Raw genomic sequence first — 17,561 nt, forward strand, 5'->3', positions numbered from 1 at the left:
CATGCGTCCATTTAATGTTCTGTTTATTGTTCTATTAGTAACAATAATAATATATTCATTGACATGATTTCTTTTTCAAGTGAATGGGTAACGTTTTTCTTTTTATCTTTACACGATTTAAGAATTAATATCCCCGTGGCCATCACGAAACAAATTGACGTATTCACACCTTTACGTTCGCTCTCCGAATGCCAGCGAGTCCAAAATTTCGTCGCGCCTATATTTGAAAATTATTTGCCGTTTCACTGAAGTATCGTCTAAATTCAATCAACATAGTTTTGACATCAGTACTAGAGCTGGTAAATGCTTGGTTTTATTATGAAGGTTCCAAGATCATTAAAGAGTAGAGTTCTATGTATCATCTGCGTTGAGTGTTCTCAAATTTGGCATTATTATTTGGAGTCCTCAGGTCCGTCCAGATAATGAAGTAAGATCGAGACTACAATACAGAAATTCTTCCTTATGATAATAATCAAAAGCATTTACAATCCCTGGCAAACGATCTAGTATTCAATTCCCCAAACAGTGGTTTTGATTAGTCAAAAGTAACCCTCTGACATATACTCCAACATATATGTAACAAGTATATAACATAGAGATATGATTACGTAGGTATATAAGTAATAAAATTCAACATTATTGTAGCAACAAATGTTTTATTCTACACACATGAAAATGTATTTATATGTATATAACAAAGGTTACACAAGACGAAATACATTTAGGCTAAGGCCACATAGGCAGGTGCATTGCTTGGTGGTTACGTGCTAGGTGAAATATCCTAGCGAACGAACGCACACTATATTATCCTAATGGCCACACTGCACACTTCGCGCCTCGCTACGTGATTATTAGTGTCATAGTGACCAGTCTCCCGGCAAACAAACGTGTTGGTTATTTTTATTGTGTCGCCTAGTGATTTTGTAAGATGGCGGATGTTTCTTCAGTACGACAAACATCAAACACCGTATATTTTGAGGTTATGAATAATGATGTATGGGATGAATTGACATTATGCACCCAACAAATTCGCATCTGAGACTTTCGAAATTTTAAACGTAAATTCTCTGTGAGAACATCGTTGTTGACTTGAGCGCTCCGAAATGTCAAATGAATTTGTACCTAAGCACGTAGAGACCAAAATCTTTAACGTGAGGCCTGGTGGCGGCGCTCGTGTGTGTCGTATCTTGTCTATGGTTTTCGATTTCGAATTATTGTAAGTGCTGAAACGCGAGAGGAGGGGATCTAGTTCTTCAAGCCGCCGCCCATCACCGTAAAGTTTTCGCACTGTAGCGTGCAATGTGGCAGTAGTGTTTTTAGTAGACAAACATAGCACCTAGCTCAGCACCTACATATGTAGCCGAAGCCTTACAAAAATAATTTCATAAAACAATATTAGAACACTGTGTTACAGAGAAATTCATTCATTGCATAGAAATATTCACACAAAAACTGTCACAGTAACAGACAAGTAAGCACTACAACGGGGTCTCTCAGAGATAAGATTCCCAGATGATATCCAAAATGGAGTCACGTCCTTATTTTCATTTGAAAAATAATGTTTTCAATGAATTTTAGAAACGGCCTACGTCCGCTATTTGAAATCATTTATTAGCCACCAATGTACAGGAAGGTATTTCTGGCCACAATAGCATTTCTGAAGAGCTGTTTCTTTTAAAATCAAACAATTTTCTCCGTTCACTTTTTCCATCTGGTAAACCTATGTACTCAGAGACGACATACATGACAGAGGGCTCAAACACCTTCTCAGAAGTTTAGATTACTTTGCGTAAATAGAGCGATGATAAAGTTTTTGCGGATATGGAACAGAATAAATAAATATCTTTCGGTAAGTAAGGTACCTACATAATTAAAACTATCTATACAAGTAATTATACCAAATGAACTCGAGAGCGACTAATTTAGGATATAATTATAAAACATTGTACCTACGTTTACTATGGTTGTGTTTAAATGTAGTTGCGATAAAAAAAGTAATTCATAACGATCAAACATAAAACATTTTATATTTCCACTTGAACAATACAAAACATTATTCCAGTATGCAATATTCTAGAGAATTTAAGAATTGTTTTTTTGTTAATAAACTATTTTTTTATTCAACGAACAAGACTCAGGATTACTGAATGTAACATTCTTTATACTAGTTGAAGTCCCGTCGGGCGTCGTATTTTTTTCTGCAAAAACGATTTTTTTTCTAGTATGTACTATTACCAAACGAAACCCCTAGCACGAAAACGTTTCAAATTCTAAATTAGTAATCTAACCACATATTTAAAAACAACATACACATATTCCCGATAGTTATTGTAAAATAATATTATTATCGCAAAACGCATTTGTCAGAGTTAGACGACGCACATTCATTTCAATACGCTTCTAAACCTAGAATTTCTCAGAAGGGTTCTCCGGCCTGTAGGCACCGAGCTAAATTTACAGTTAAGGTTTCGAAGCTTCAACAAGTAACCCGCCCCGCACCCCTCTCATATCGCCCCTTACCGAGAGAAAGGCGGTTTATATTTTTTATCCGAAATTTATGAAGCACCCGCAAGCCCCTCTCCGGCATCTTACGAGGGCGTAGACGAAAATAATTCAATTCAATCAGTCCGATTTCGCTCGCAAAGACAGGAGATACGTCTCACGCGCCCCCCTTTTTTGTTTTCGCGGGGGGCGCCTCGAAACAAGTAAACTCCACCCGTCTCGATTTCTCAAATCAGTATATTCCTTGTAGTATTCCCGTGTTAATAAATATTCTTATAACCCCTATCACGCAACGGCGCAATAAGCAAAAAGTGAATACTGTGATATGTGACAAAAATAAATCCACCCTTGAAATACTAGTGCCGTGCGAAGTGAAAGTTCTCGGCAAACCGTTTTAAAAATCAATGTTTATCCTAATGTAATATTACCAATGCTTGTCTATGCTTTAGTGTAAATAAGTCAAGCTCTGCGCGGAGCGTTATCAAATCAAACATCCGTGTTATAAATTTTTCCCTAATATAATGTGACCACCCTCGATGCCTCTCTCCATCCCCCAAGATACCAGGACTTCAATCTTCACACCACCTGAGTTCGTCGTCCTCCAGGTATTAGTACCTATATGCACGAGATGTTTTCAAATTGTTTTATTAACTGGATAATCTAGTATATATAATTGGCCACCTCTTACAGGAAAACAGTGGTGAGGATATCACTCTACACATTCAAAGCTATCTAATAGTACACAAAACACATCATACTAAGGATATAATAATTATTATAATAAATAAGGGCAAACTGGGGAATCATTCTGTTATCGGTTCATTTACATGAGTAAACGTATCGTTAGGATGTATTTTTTTATGTGCATTTAAATTTTGGGCGGTTCTAAATGTAAAACCGCAAAAATCGCATTTATAAGGTCTTTGTTCGGTATGAATTATTTTATGTGAATTTAAATTTTGAGTGGTTCTACATGAAAAACTACATATATCGCATTGAAAAGGTTTGTGCCCAGTATGAATCATCTTATGTGCATTTAGATTGCCGATACGTGAGCACTTATATGAACATACATCACATTCAAAGGGTTTTTGATTGCTGTGAGTAAATTTATGTACTTTCAAGTATTGTGCAGATTTGAATGAAAAACTACATACATCGCATTCAAATGGCTTTTCGCCAGTGTGATTCATTTTATGTTGTTTGAGATTAATGCTGCGTCTGCACGTATAAGAACATAGATCACATTTAAATGGCATTTCTACAGAATGCATAAGCTTATGTTTTTTTAGATAAGATATTCGTGAACATTTATATGAGCAAACAGCGCATTCATACGGCTTTTCATCGACATGCTTAATTTTATGTCTTTTGAGACTCTGGTAATCTGCAGATTTATAAGAGCACACGTCACACTCAAATGGTTTGTCATTTGAATGAATCACTTTATGTTGGTTCAGATTACCAAGGCGTGTAAATTTCATTGAGCAAATATCACATTCGAATGGTTTTTCACCTGTATGAATCATTTTATGTAGTTTTAATTTGCCCGAAGTAAAGCAATTGCACAAACAAATATCACAAATATGTTGACTTTTCTTAGAGATCAGATTCGCTTGGTCACCGTTGGCTACAATATGAATAATTTTGTGTTTGTTTAAAGCTTTTACGGATACAAACACTGAGTTACAACAATTGCAAATAAAATTACGCGGGAAATGTTGTACTCTTTTCAACTTAATTCTAACCTCTTTTGGAACACTGAGTACTAAGATTTCCTTCTTAACATTATTTTCTTCTAAAGTAATCTCACGAGAGTGTATTATGTCGTCTCCAGTTTCATTAGTTGAAGTGTCCAGGGGTTTGGTTAGATTGTCTGGATCATTTGACTTTTTGTGTATAGCGTTTGAAATAGTATTGCCAACCAGTTTACTTCCATCCGTAATATGACTTCCTGATGGACGTTGTCGGGTAAATACCTGCAAAACATCAATAAAATTTAATTGAAATATATGTATTAATACTATCGACTGAAGGTACTTGATGGAATTTGAAGTTAAATTCTAATGGATTCAAGCTCTGTACTATTCCATTTAAGTCGTTTTTTGCGACCCGGGTTTCGCCTTTCGGCATCTTCAGGCACCGTGTACACTCACCAAAGGTAAACACACACTGACAACGAACACTCTTAACCTTAGCTTATATAATAAATCAATGCAATAAAGTAGGTAAAAACTCTATTACCTAGGTAGGTAATGAAGGTAAGATGCCGAAAGGCGAAACTCGGGTCGAAAAAACCGACTAAAATGGAATAGTACAGAGCTTGAATCCATTAGAATTGAAATATATGTATTATAATAAAAATAATGTAATAATAACGAAAGCTATAATATACCAAATATGTGACAATTGTATGTTTAACTTTGACTTAAAAAAAATCTTTTTGATGTTTTCAGATACTTGTTTATTAATTAATTAGTACAGTTGAAATTGTAAATTATCAAAAAAAAAAACTCAAATTGCAAGCGGCGCTACTCGCGATAGTTATGGTTGTAAACCTCACTAAATAAAATAATACTATGTACTTCTAAATTCTGACGATAGATGACTCTGAATTGTCTTGAATTTTTCAGTGTGCTTATTTATTTTTTTAAATTAAATTATTTACTTGAAGATCTATTTTTCTTAGAATGTAGGCATTAAATAATCGCCTACTATGGAGCCTTCGCCACTGATTGATAGCATACCAAGAAGAAAACTAGTCGAAAATTCATTTTATTATCATTATCATAAGGAAACAATCCGTATGTCTTTAAGTGGAGAAATCTATTGTGGACTCTATCCAACTTAAGGCTCCTCAGCTGAGGCATGGTCTAAAAAGTTCGTGACTAGGGAATGCGCGGATTGTACAAATGACGCAAGCCGAACGAAATATAATTTGTCATAAAAATTCAACATGCGTATTTTTTATGTTATGTTTATTATTATATTCGTAATAATAATAGTATATTCATTAACATGTTATCTTTTTCAAGTACATGCAGAACGTTTTTTAGTCATCTTTACACGATTTAAGAATATATTATCGTAGTAGATTTTTGGGTTTCCACCGTGTGTCCTTCGTCATTCTTTACTCGACGTTTCGGGCTCGTTGCAGAGGCCATTATCAAGAGATGATATGTTTTATGATGAAAATGTAGTGTGGGTATGTATTTGAATGTAAACGTTGCTCTAAGAATGTTAAAAGGAATCCGATAAGCTAAGAGCAAACGTTGCTCAGAATAATCTGTCAATCGTTACGACCAGGGATACCGGCTTGAATATTGGATTTTGCTGATAGTGCCGGAAGCCATGACGTTTTTAACCGTAATCCATCATCCCTATTAATATTTCAGGGTGTCTATGGATTTCAACGGCCTCCTTTACCAATCGTGCGAAATATCCTTTATTCCGAACCAATATCTTGGTTTCAAAGTCAAATTTGGCTCTTGTATCCTGTAAGAATATATTCCTCCGACGCCATCACAAAACCAATTGACATGCAAACAGGTCGACTATTGCTCTTCGAATGGCAACGCGGCCGAAATTTCGTTCCACATACAGTTGAAAATTATTTGCCGTTTCACTTATGTACGCTCCTATTGCGTGGATTGACCGACTGACCTGTTATACATATATATTTCGAGACATGGGTAGTATCAATTTTTTTAAAATATTATTCCGGTAATTGTTGATCCTTGAGTCAAAAGCATTTTATCTACATACCTTTGAATCATTTTGCACCCTCGATGCATGGTAGTTATTGTCAGTAGTGTGTCTAAGCATGAGATCGTATTCTGACTTTATATACGTTTCAGGTTTGATGTCAATCTAAAAACAAAACAATATCATTAAAAAATTTGCTAATGTCTGGAACATACTAGGTACTTGCAGCCATGGCCTCCACATCCTGAAACGGACTCCCAGGCTAGGATCTTTGGCGGGCCCCCTTACCTATCGCTAAGGATAAATACAGTGTGATGCTCCGCAGTAGCGTTTTCCAAATGGTGTACGCGGAAAAATTAATGTGTATATTTTTAGTGTTTTTTTTTTAATATTATACATCCATTTCAATTATGGAGTTGTCGAGTATTGATACACAAATAAAAATTGTATCGTACAAACACATAATTCCGAATTACAATATCACTGAAGAAAATAGCGCCTAGCTATTTTCCTATAGAAACTAGCGCGGACGACTTTTTTTACTATTAGGGAGTATTTGCGATGTGTATTTATATCACTTATCTGGTCGACTCACCACGCCGGGCCCTTTCTGAGCCCGGGCCCCCAGGCTATAGCCCTGTTAGCCCCACTTTTGTGGGGCCATACTTGCAGCTAATATAATAATTTATAGATGGCCAGTTAAAAATACGAAGTACTTAGGGGGCGTCCATATATGACGTCACGCTCTAGGTGGAGGGGGTAGTCACAATGTACATAAAAAATATAATATAAGGATCTGAAAACACAATATTGGGGTCAGAGATTTAAGGATAAATACTAACATAAAAAAAACGTTTTTTATAAATAGTAAAATGTGACGTAACATAGACAGAGGGTGAAAGGTTATGTGACAATGGTTAATAAAAACTAGCCAACATCGTGTGGCGTCATATGTGGACGGTTACTTAAAACATAGGAGAATAATAATATAGATAATATATCAATGTTTACGCCGATTGTTATCCTTATTTCCCACCTACCCCGAAATCCAGTATTATTGCCACAAGACCAAGTGACCGGCAGTTACTAGTCACTAATCGGTCGTAGGTGAGAAAGACAAGAGTCACTTAAAGACAGCCGTCGCGGGTAGTTAGCTCGAATGACATACAGTAAGCGGTCGTGTTGCAAGTTGTTATACTTCACCGTCGCCTCCTACCAACAGCGTGACTCAAAAAGAGTGACTTTAAAAACACCGTCGCGGGTGAGGCAGCTACTTCACGCTACCTCAAGTTACTTCACTGGTGCGTGTTGCCGCACAGCGAAACAGAGTGATTCAAGAGTTAGTTCAAAACACCGGTGTGTGTGTGTGTGTGTGTGTGTGTGTGTGTGTGCCTGTTTACGCTAAACCACAAATATTGATTAATTCAATCCTACGGACATGCATATCCTCTTCAATCATACAAACCAACATCATTTATCAACCTCATTATCATACATAAACTGTGTACCGTCAAGTACCGCGCGAGTGACAGTGCAACCAGACCACGGAGCCGTCATAAATCATCATAAAGGTCAGTGTCTGGCATTCTGTTAGATCGTCCCCACCCTTAGATCCGGAATCCACATCATCCTTCAAATTATACAGTCCACTTGCGAAGAGCGCCACCAATAAATAAGTATTAATTTAATATTGTAATATAGATAAATCGCAACTATTAATAATACTTTCAATAGTTGACGGTGGGATGCATGACGAAACTACCCACAGAATAAAATTGACATTGGGTGCATTTAGGCGGCTGAATAGTATCTTCAAAAGTGACTTACCAATGTGTGCTACCAGCATTCAATCATGCATGTGAATCATGGTATATTAATATAAGAGAAAACCAAAAATTACGAGTAGCGAGCGCAACGTATCATGGGAAGGTGAAGGATCACAAAAGAAAACAAAAGTTAAAGTAGCGGACAAGTGTTTTTTTTTCTAGATGCCTTTATGGATACCTCGCATTTACTATAGAGGTTTCTTTAAGGACAAAAGTGATATGATAGAGGTCGCTAAGGCCTCGATGACATTGAGCTACTTTACAAGCTGCTTTTCAGCAATTTTAAAAGTGAGCGAGTCAGCTAGTGCGATTGTGATGATATAAAACTTTCCACTCGCTCAGAAGCCATTTCATTTTTGTACTATTTTGACAGAACGTATTTATTTGTTTTTTTTACCGTGAGATCGCCACTATCGCTCTACTGCGCAGACGCGAATTGGCCCACACGCCAGCGTGTAGCGTGTAAAGAAGCCCGGCTTTCAACTTTTTTCGGTAGATTGTTTACAATCTGCTTGTTGTTAGCTAGTTCGATGATGACGCTGGGCGAGTTTACAAACAGATTTAAATTCGCTGGCTTGTAGCTTGTAACAGCGCTCGAAATGGAAATGTTTACGAACCGGAGCGCTCGCCAATTTTCTGAAGATATTAACATAGTTATCAAATTCTGTGTATTTTATAAAAATAAGTTTGTTAGATTTTTGTTGTATGACCAATCTCGTTCAGACGGTCAAATTATTTTTCCACGAGACAGAGCGATAAGTTTATCAATTTTACGAACCAGAACTGCGCTCCGGTCCATTTCGAGCCCTGGCTTGTAAAGTAGCTCAATGTCATCGACGCAGAAGCAGATGAAATGGCAATGGGCATATCGTTCAGCGAGTGCAGAGCCACTGAATAAATTCTGTCATACAGTGGTATCCAAGGGGCATTGAACGCCCCAAAACTAGCTGGATAGGGGAGGTCATAAATACTAGGGACTGAGAATAGTAGAGGGAGCTGTGGGAGGCGATATTTAAAAGATACGTTAAATTAAAAAGTACCACCTAGCCCTTTGTGGGGGGCATGACGTTGACATTGCAGCAATGTCATTATTAGATTGATTATATTCTATCTACTTATCATTATGAATGTCGGTTGATTATATTCCAAATAATACTAATAGTCCATACATGTACTGACCCCAATTGTTGTTCCAATCGATTTAATAAACATTGAGAACTAACCTCAAAAGTAGCATCAACGACATCATGTTCTTGCTTGATGCGGTCCGTGTTGTGCAAACAGTTTGAAGGTCCACTGAGTGGAGTTCCTGAATCGGATTCAAAATCTATCGGCTCGATTTTAATGTCCATTTTCACAAATATAACAATTAATAATGAAGGTATTTCTTGACGGACGAAGCCACGTCAAACTAAAATTGACGGCAATAATCTGAGCAACAACGATCAAGTGTTGCCATAATAAAAACGATGCTGACTTAGATTGGTATTGGTAAATTCCTTTGCGAATGAAATAATTAAGTTATTTTATATAGGTACCTTCAATGTAGTTAGGTAGGTAACCAATATTAATGTTAATAATAATAATTATTGTTATAATATTTAAATATTACAATATATTATTCTATTTGAAATAATACTTAAACCTAGGTACCTCTGCCGAAAAATTTATAATAAACTTTGATATTGTTATGGCTATACCTCAGTTGAGGCATGGTCTAGGCTAGGCGATGGGCGGATTGCAGGTCCCGGGTGCAAATGACGCATGCCGAACGAAATATAATTTGAAGACCCCTTTTCGGGGGACGCCTTCAATTAGAATTGATTTAATTTATAATACATTAGTAATAGCAACTAACTAGGCATTCATGCTAGGCTAATATTATTAGTAGGTAGGGAATAATAATTGAATAGGTAGATTATTTTCTTTGTAATTTGTAACTATCCTAAATGATGGCAACACTCGAATGCAGTCGCTGTCATTTTTGAGTTGACGTACACATCCGTCCTGCTACTATTCATCAGTAATACCTGCATTCATAACATTAATTTTGAAAATGGACATTAAAATTGAACCAGAAGACCACGAAAATGATACAAAAACACCACTCAGTAGTGTCTTTGAGTCCATCAACTATCCTCACAGCCCGGAAGGTCAAACTTTACAATCGCCCATCAAGCAAGAACATGTGGAGACTATTGAGTGCACTTTTGAGGTAGGTATAATCTTGTACCTATGTTCCAAAGCATACTGAACGTATATAAACAGTCTGTATATATAAATATTATGTCATATGCTGCCCCCGTCTGGCGCTATACTAATCCTCCAAAACATTTTAAAACGCTACAGACTATACAAAACAAATACTTTAGACCAGTGGTGCACAAACGCGGCCCTAAATGGCATTTATTGCGGCCTAAAATAACAAGTACTTCATCACCAAATTTTTCATTAAATATGACAAAAATCTGTTCGGTATGTGGACAAATTATGCAATAGCAACGGCATATAATCTGAATCGTCACTGATATAAAACCCAATGCTATTTTTTATTATTTTAATATGATTATATTTTCACGGGTATAGATTTGCGACCGAAATTTATCTTTTTACAATGAGTCACAACGTCTGTGGTGCAGGTGCAGTCTATTTTTAGATTATTGTTTTCAAAACGCGCATTTTAGTGTTAGTTCTCCAGGAATTTTGTCAGTGCACGACGTTTCTGAGTCGATATTAAAAAATATGCACGCAATGCGGAGTGAAGAGTCATTGAAGTTGCTGATAAAATTATGTAACTACTATTAAATTAAAAATAAAATGTATATCTGATCTAGTATAATATATCAACACGTTTACCCTTTGCGGCCCGTGAAAAATTAGAAAATGGATAAATTGGCCCTTCTTTAAAAAGCTTGTGTACCACTGCTTTAGAACAATCATAGATGCTCCATGGTTTGTGCGCAATACCACTCTTCATAGTGACTTGAACCTACAAAACCATTTACGACCACGTCTTGAAACTTTCAAAAAAATTCTACAGCACCATGATAGCAGACTTCCCAAACTAGTCGATCAAAGATCTAAACAATTACGATCCAGCCATCACCACCGAATTTTCGAGATCACGAGCATTAATACTGCTCTTAAAGTCTTCTTAGTCTGTATTTTTTTCCCTACAGTAGGAGATGAAAAAGAGGCCATTTGGTTTCGTCTCCCTCTGTATTAACCCTATTTGTCAAAGTTATTTTTCTTTTTCAATTTTTTCCTTCAGACCCACGACGAAAAACCATACGCTCTTCGCTAATAGGTATACAAATGCGAGTACTAGATCTACAGATGACGAGGATAAAAAGCCGTTTGGCCTTGGTGCCTCATATTATACCTACATATAATTAAATTGAATTGAATTAAAGAAAAACAGCGGTTAGGTATCTATAATGTGATCAACCATTGCCGACTCAAGTAGAAAGCCGATACATTCACAACGACTGATCCTACCTTTCCGCCCCCTCCATTGTTTTCTATGGATGACCTGTCATTACCAGTCATTGTTATATAGAGTGCACATACTGACGCGTCTGTAGTGTTCACACTGGGAATGGTTTGATTTGAATAGATGAGTTACATGATAAATAATACGCTAGCATTAACACACCTTCTACAATAATGTAATGCTACATATTTTTTGTAAATCGATATTACCACCCACCGGTTTTTGTGTGAAGACTAGTCTGACTTTGACAGCTGATGAATAACAGGAATGTATATTATTTGTAAACACTTAACACTGATAGTTTATATATTTGATTTGAGATTTTTTTATAATTCAATTTGAGACGAGAAAGGGCGAATCAATATGTCAAGCAATCTGTGATCTGAAAGATCAAAAAGATATGCTCAGGCTTTTATTAATCTAAAGATGGCGCTGGATCAACCAATCCGACGTTTAGTGCTAAATGACAATATAATCAAACTTTTGCAAAACTGTCTAATAAGTGTATTTATAAAAATATACATGGCTTAGTCAAGGCCTAGTCACCATACATAATATATATGCCATCAGCAAGTTTTCTTCTTTTTTATTGAATGATGTTGTTTTGATTTTAGGTTAACATCAAACCTGAAATATACGAAACATCTGAAGGTCAACAAACCCATAATGACATCTGTTTTGCGCCAAAAATTGAAAACGATTTGCATGTAAGTTTATTTCGCTAAGTACCCATAAGTGTTTAAAATGATTTAACATCTATTTATCTTTATCGTGTAGGCATCTAAAATCTGTTATTAACCTTGAAAAATCAACCCTTCAATAACCTGGGTCAGTAGTAAACAAGGCTGGTGCTGGAGTATAGTCCGTTATTGAAAACGGTTCAGTCATATGAGTACTGCACCTCGCATGTCCTCCTCGGCTGCCCTTGGAGCGACCAACTCTACTTCCTCTTTCCAGCGCTGAGATATGCCAGGAAGTGTATCCTCAAGTGTTTCTCCTTACTCCATATTCGTTTCATCTATCACTGCAACGCGGGTAATGAAACCGTTGAAGTCGTCCTCAAAGTTGCTCGAGTAGCCAGTGGTGAAATCCGTGATATCTGGAATATCAGTGGCGGCATCCAGTGAAACATCTAGTTCAGAGTCATATACTAACTCGACTGCGTAGATTCATCTATTCCAAATCTGCCCATGTCAACGTGAAACCAAGGTTGGAATCAAAATAGGAAACATTTGACGTTATGAAAACGTTCGCTCATGGCCCCCACAAGGGGGGGGGGGCTGACAGGGCTCCAGCCAGGAGGCCCTGGCTTAAGGGGGGCAGTGACGTCCCTAGACAAAATGCCGCCCCTAGGCAGCGTCAAAATGCCGCCACATTTTTTATATACTTATAGTATCTTTATCATCCTTTCATGACTCCAATATCTAAGAAACGTCTCGTATGGATACATTACTGACAAAATATATATACCACTAAAACATTCCAAATTAAATTTAGATAAGTATAAAAAGCTAATAAATATAATATATGTACTTAATTAAGTTAGACACCCAAATCACCAAAGTCAGATGTTTTATTTCGTTGATATTTCTGACACATTTGATTTGTACCATTTAGCATACACAGAGTTATTATGTTCATATCATTTTTACTATGCTATTATTGTACAACATGAAAACAAAATAATTTTAGCTATTTATATAATGTAAGTATCATATTTATATATAATCCAAATGATTCTCCTCGATTTGCCGCCTTTCGAGTAACTGCCGCCCCCAAGCGACGCTCAATCTGCCTACCCCCACGGGACGTCACTGAAGGGGGGCCTGGCCTGGCAAATTGACCAGCCAAGTGAGATAAACACACATCACAAAATTGCACTAATAGTAAAAAAATGTCGCCTGCGGTGCTATTTCACTTAAAGCAAAATTAAAAGCATGGTTTGCGATGCAATTTTTGATTATTGTTTGTTAATAGTCGATAACTCCATAATTCAAGTGGGTGGATCAGAAATACAAAAAAATCGCTAAAAATACCCTAATTTTTATCTCGAACACTATTTGGAATATACAACTGTAGATAGTCACACTGCCTTTACCTTTAGCGACAGGTAGGGGGGGCCGCCAAAGATTATAGCCTGGGGGCCCGCTTTAGGATGTGGTGGCCATACGTTCGGTTATCATAAAATTATGTTAGGCGATTAAATAAGCTTTTGCTAATGTCTAGTTCTTGAAGTTTTATTCCAATAGTTTTGTCGGATGTGGTAAACAATGATGTATATATTTTTTATTGAGTTAATATAGTTAACCTCCTTAGTTAAGTATGATGCTAATCGTATTACATTTTGGCTCACTGTGCTCTTTTTCATTTTCCTTCATCCTTTCGGCCTTTTTGCACAGAACATCTCTTGATAATGACCTGTTAGTCCGAATCCGGAATTTCAATGAAAGAAGAAGAAATAACATGCGATAACAACCCAATAAATTAAAAGTCTCAAATAATGCTCGTTCTTTATACGGAGTAATCAAAAAGTTAACACCCTAGATGGCCGAGCGGCTTAAGTGTCGGCCTGGGTCCCATGTCCAAATCCTGTATCAGGCAAATAGGTACATAATATTGTTTTACAATTTGTGTTTGAGTTAGAGTATGGACCTAATTGGTTGAACAAGTGGCGACATCCATTTCTCGTAAAAAAATCTGTTAATACAAACCTCATATCTGTGGAGGCCACATGTGACATTGTGTATATAAACTGCACCGTAAACACGTTGGGATAAAATACAATTAATGTTAGGTTTCAAAACCATACTTTATCACGAATAATCAGAAAGATAATCTTATTTATCTTAGGTTCCAAGATTTTTTTTATATATTGTCCATGTTATGATGCACATTTATGTTGAACCGACGTAAAATTTTGCAGATGATTAACCAGCAACATGGACGAGATCACAACACAGATGGGAGTCATCAGACTGGTAACAATTCAAACACTAAGCCCTCGGATGCTGCACCTGATGAATCCCGACACGTAGTTCATTATCCAGAGATAATTATAAGCAAACCGAACATTAAACAGGAAATTATTTTACTCAATATAACAAAAGAGGTTCAAATTAGGTTAAGAAGACTGGATCATTTTCCTCATAATTTTATTTGCAGTGTTTGTTGGGATGTTTTTGGATCCCTTCAAGATCTTAATAATCACAAGATTTTTCACATCGGAACGATTGACGATCAATCAAACGTAAAAGTCGCTGATAATAATGTTTCGTACAAAACCATTTCAAAAACTATGGTGAGAATACAACAAAAGATCGATACAAAAGAAAAGCCATTTCAATGTGATGTATGCCCGTATAAAAGCTCGAAAAAAAGTCATCTCACCGCACATAAGCTCATTCATACTAGTGAAAAGCCATTTGAATGTGATGTATGTTCGTATAAGTGCTCGATTAAAAGTAGTCTCACCAGACATAAACTTCTGCATACAGGTGAAAAGTCATATAAATGCGATGTGTGTCCATATGAATGTCATTTTAAAAGAAATCTCAGTCGACATAAACTAACCCACACCGGTGAAAAGCCATTCAAATGTAATGTGTGCCCATTTGAATGTTCGACTAATAGTTATCTTTCCATACACAAACTTATCCACATTGATGCAGAGCCATACAGGTGTGATGTGTGCTCATATAAGTGTTTGTTTAAAACTAATTTAATGAGACATAAACGAACACATACAGGTGAACGGCCATATACTTGTAATATTTGCCCATATAAAAGTTTAACCCACTGGGATCTAAAAAAACATAAATTTATCCACACAGGCGAGAAGTCTTATAAATGTGATGTATGCCCATACATTTCCTCGTGTCAAAGTAATCTGACTACACATAAACTTACACACTCAGGTGAAAAGCTAAATAAGTGTGATGTGTGCTCTTTTAAATGCTCAACTAAACTTGGTCTTCGCCGACATCAACTTACTCATACAGACGAAAAGCCATATAAATGTGATGGTTGCTCATATAAATGCCTAACTAAACGTAACCTTATTAGACATAAGCTTACCCACACAGGTGAACAGCCTTATAAATGCAATGTTTGTAGTTTTTCATGTAAAACCGCTCGAGTCATAAAAATACATGAAATTACACATCAAGGCACGAGTTTGCTTATATAAATTTATGCACTGATATGGCGGGTCGCCAAATTTTATTCAATGACAAAATATTAAAATATGTACTTTGCACAAATAAGGGAGTTTTTGATTAATCCATAATAATTCTCCATTCGATAGAACACGTCAATTTAAAAAAAAAACTACCCTTAATCAGAATCAATTGATACACAAATACTTTAGTATCATTATTATTTATGTTTGAAGTGATGTAGGTACCTACTGTCACACCCCAAAATTGGCACCAATTGTGGGAAGTCTCCTCTGGGAGTCTAGTGTGGTCGGAACCATTTTCTAGTTAACTCAGTAATGGTCGATTACGAGAAAAAAATACACAGCAACGCTATTTGTCCGAATGCCATTTAAAAAAGGCAACGCTGCATTTTTGTACACCGCTTTTCTTGGGTGAGTTGCTTGCATCTCGAAAGCGCAAAAAAGATTTTGTCACGTAGATGCTTCCAAAGATTGCAATTAATGTAAATTCTGCGCTCCGCAAAATTGATAAAAATGTAATAAGAACCAAGAGTATAAGTCAAATAAAAATAGCCGTTTACAACCATTCCGAGGTGTTTATTTGTTTACTCCTATGTCCCAAATAATAGACGATGACCAGCAACCAGCAAAACAGAGCAACGAAGGAAGATGCATTTTTTTGCACTTGACAGGAGATGTCACTACCTACATATTTATTAATTACTTACAGTGACGCCCCTAGAAAAAATGCCGCCCCTAGGCAGTGCCGAAATGCCGCCACATTTTTTTATACTTACAGTACTTTTTATCATCCTTTCATGACTCCAATATCTAAGAAATGTGTTGTATGGATACAATACTAACAATATCAGTAATTAATCTAATTTAAATGCCATTTCTGCAATAGACAATATTGCGAATCGACGATTTCAGGTATGTAGATTTAAAAATACGCCTGACAACTTCTAAAATGTATAACTAGCAAACATATTTGGATACATTTTAAATTAATGTAAGTATGTACCTACCTACAATTCAAATGTTATTTGCAAATCTACACGTGTCATTGCTTTTCACTAAGGACGTGACGTCCAAGGACAATGGAAGTAAAAAAGACATCGCAAACCCGACAAAAAAAATAAAGTTCTTTTAAAACTTTTATAGTAATAATTAATACATTTTGTTTACAACCAGCGAGCTAAATTTTTTAATGGAAATATATTTCCGTCAAACGTTTGGGTAGCTATTTATTTAATATATAAATAATGATTCTCCTCGATTTGTCGCCCTTCGGGTAACTGCCGCCCTCAAGCGACGCTCAATTTGCCCACCCCACGGGACGTCACTGATTACTTAATACACTTTAAATTGTAAATTATCAAAAATAATGTCTTAATTTCCAAGCTTCATATTTTTCCGCGAGGTGTCTGGTAGTTGGAGGATTCGCCTTAAATACAGTCGCATATCGCCTGAATCGATAGACACTAGAGCCAATAAACTTCTACCTGGTCACTGAACTTACTTAAGGTTTAAGTTAATGGCCCCACCAAACCACATTTGGTCTTAATCGGGCGTGTCACGACTCACGAGACCCTACATTTGGTGTGAAGCATCACTTTTTTATAACTTGGAATATCTCAGGAGTAGATAGCCAAGACTGAGGTCACCATACACTATGTGCTTTGACACAATTTACATGACTGTATGTTTAAATTACGCATGGGTGAGACGAGCACGTAGAATCAAAATATAAAATTGTAGTAAGTAGAGATCCTCACTTTGGCAATATTATGAGGTCACAAATTTTCGAAATGCAACAAAATTATTGGCCTCTGTGGTGACCAGGTCGGACGGTCCGATGGCCCCAACAGCTGGTTGA

The 17,561-nt window shown here is 36.5% G+C and overlaps 1 protein-coding gene and 1 long non-coding RNA gene across 3 annotated transcripts; one reads left to right on the forward strand and one right to left on the reverse strand.

Annotated features, from left to right (window-relative positions):
• Positions 1-641: 641 nt before the first annotated feature.
• Positions 642-9,466, reverse strand: LOC147076697 (uncharacterized). Of its 2 annotated transcripts, XR_015069357.1 has the most exons (3): positions 9,257-9,466; positions 6,268-6,372; positions 642-4,481 (listed from the first exon to the last, which is right to left on the reverse strand). It is a non-coding gene; the product is annotated as an uncharacterized LOC147076697 (long non-coding RNA). The 2 variants fall into 2 exon arrangements; XR_015069356.1 differs by lacking the exon at positions 642-4,481 and having other exon boundaries at positions 6,187-6,372; positions 9,257-9,445.
• A 527-nt stretch (positions 9,467-9,993) lies between these two features.
• Positions 9,994-16,265, forward strand: LOC147076698 (uncharacterized). The gene is made up of 3 exons (XM_085940413.1): positions 9,994-10,248; positions 12,141-12,233; positions 14,450-16,265. The coding sequence occupies exons 1-3, from the start codon at positions 10,090-10,092 to the stop codon at positions 15,710-15,712; spliced, it is 1,515 nt and encodes a 504-aa protein (XP_085796539.1). The 5' UTR covers positions 9,994-10,089; the 3' UTR covers positions 15,713-16,265.
• The last annotated feature ends 1,296 nt before the right edge of the window (positions 16,266-17,561 follow it).

The sequence above is a fragment of the Rhyacophila brunnea genome, unplaced genomic scaffold, assembly GCF_057557595.1.
Source record: "Rhyacophila brunnea isolate RB1 unplaced genomic scaffold, BYU_Rbru_1.0 scaffold_13, whole genome shotgun sequence".
Taxonomy (NCBI): Eukaryota; Metazoa; Arthropoda; class Insecta; order Trichoptera; family Rhyacophilidae; genus Rhyacophila; species Rhyacophila brunnea.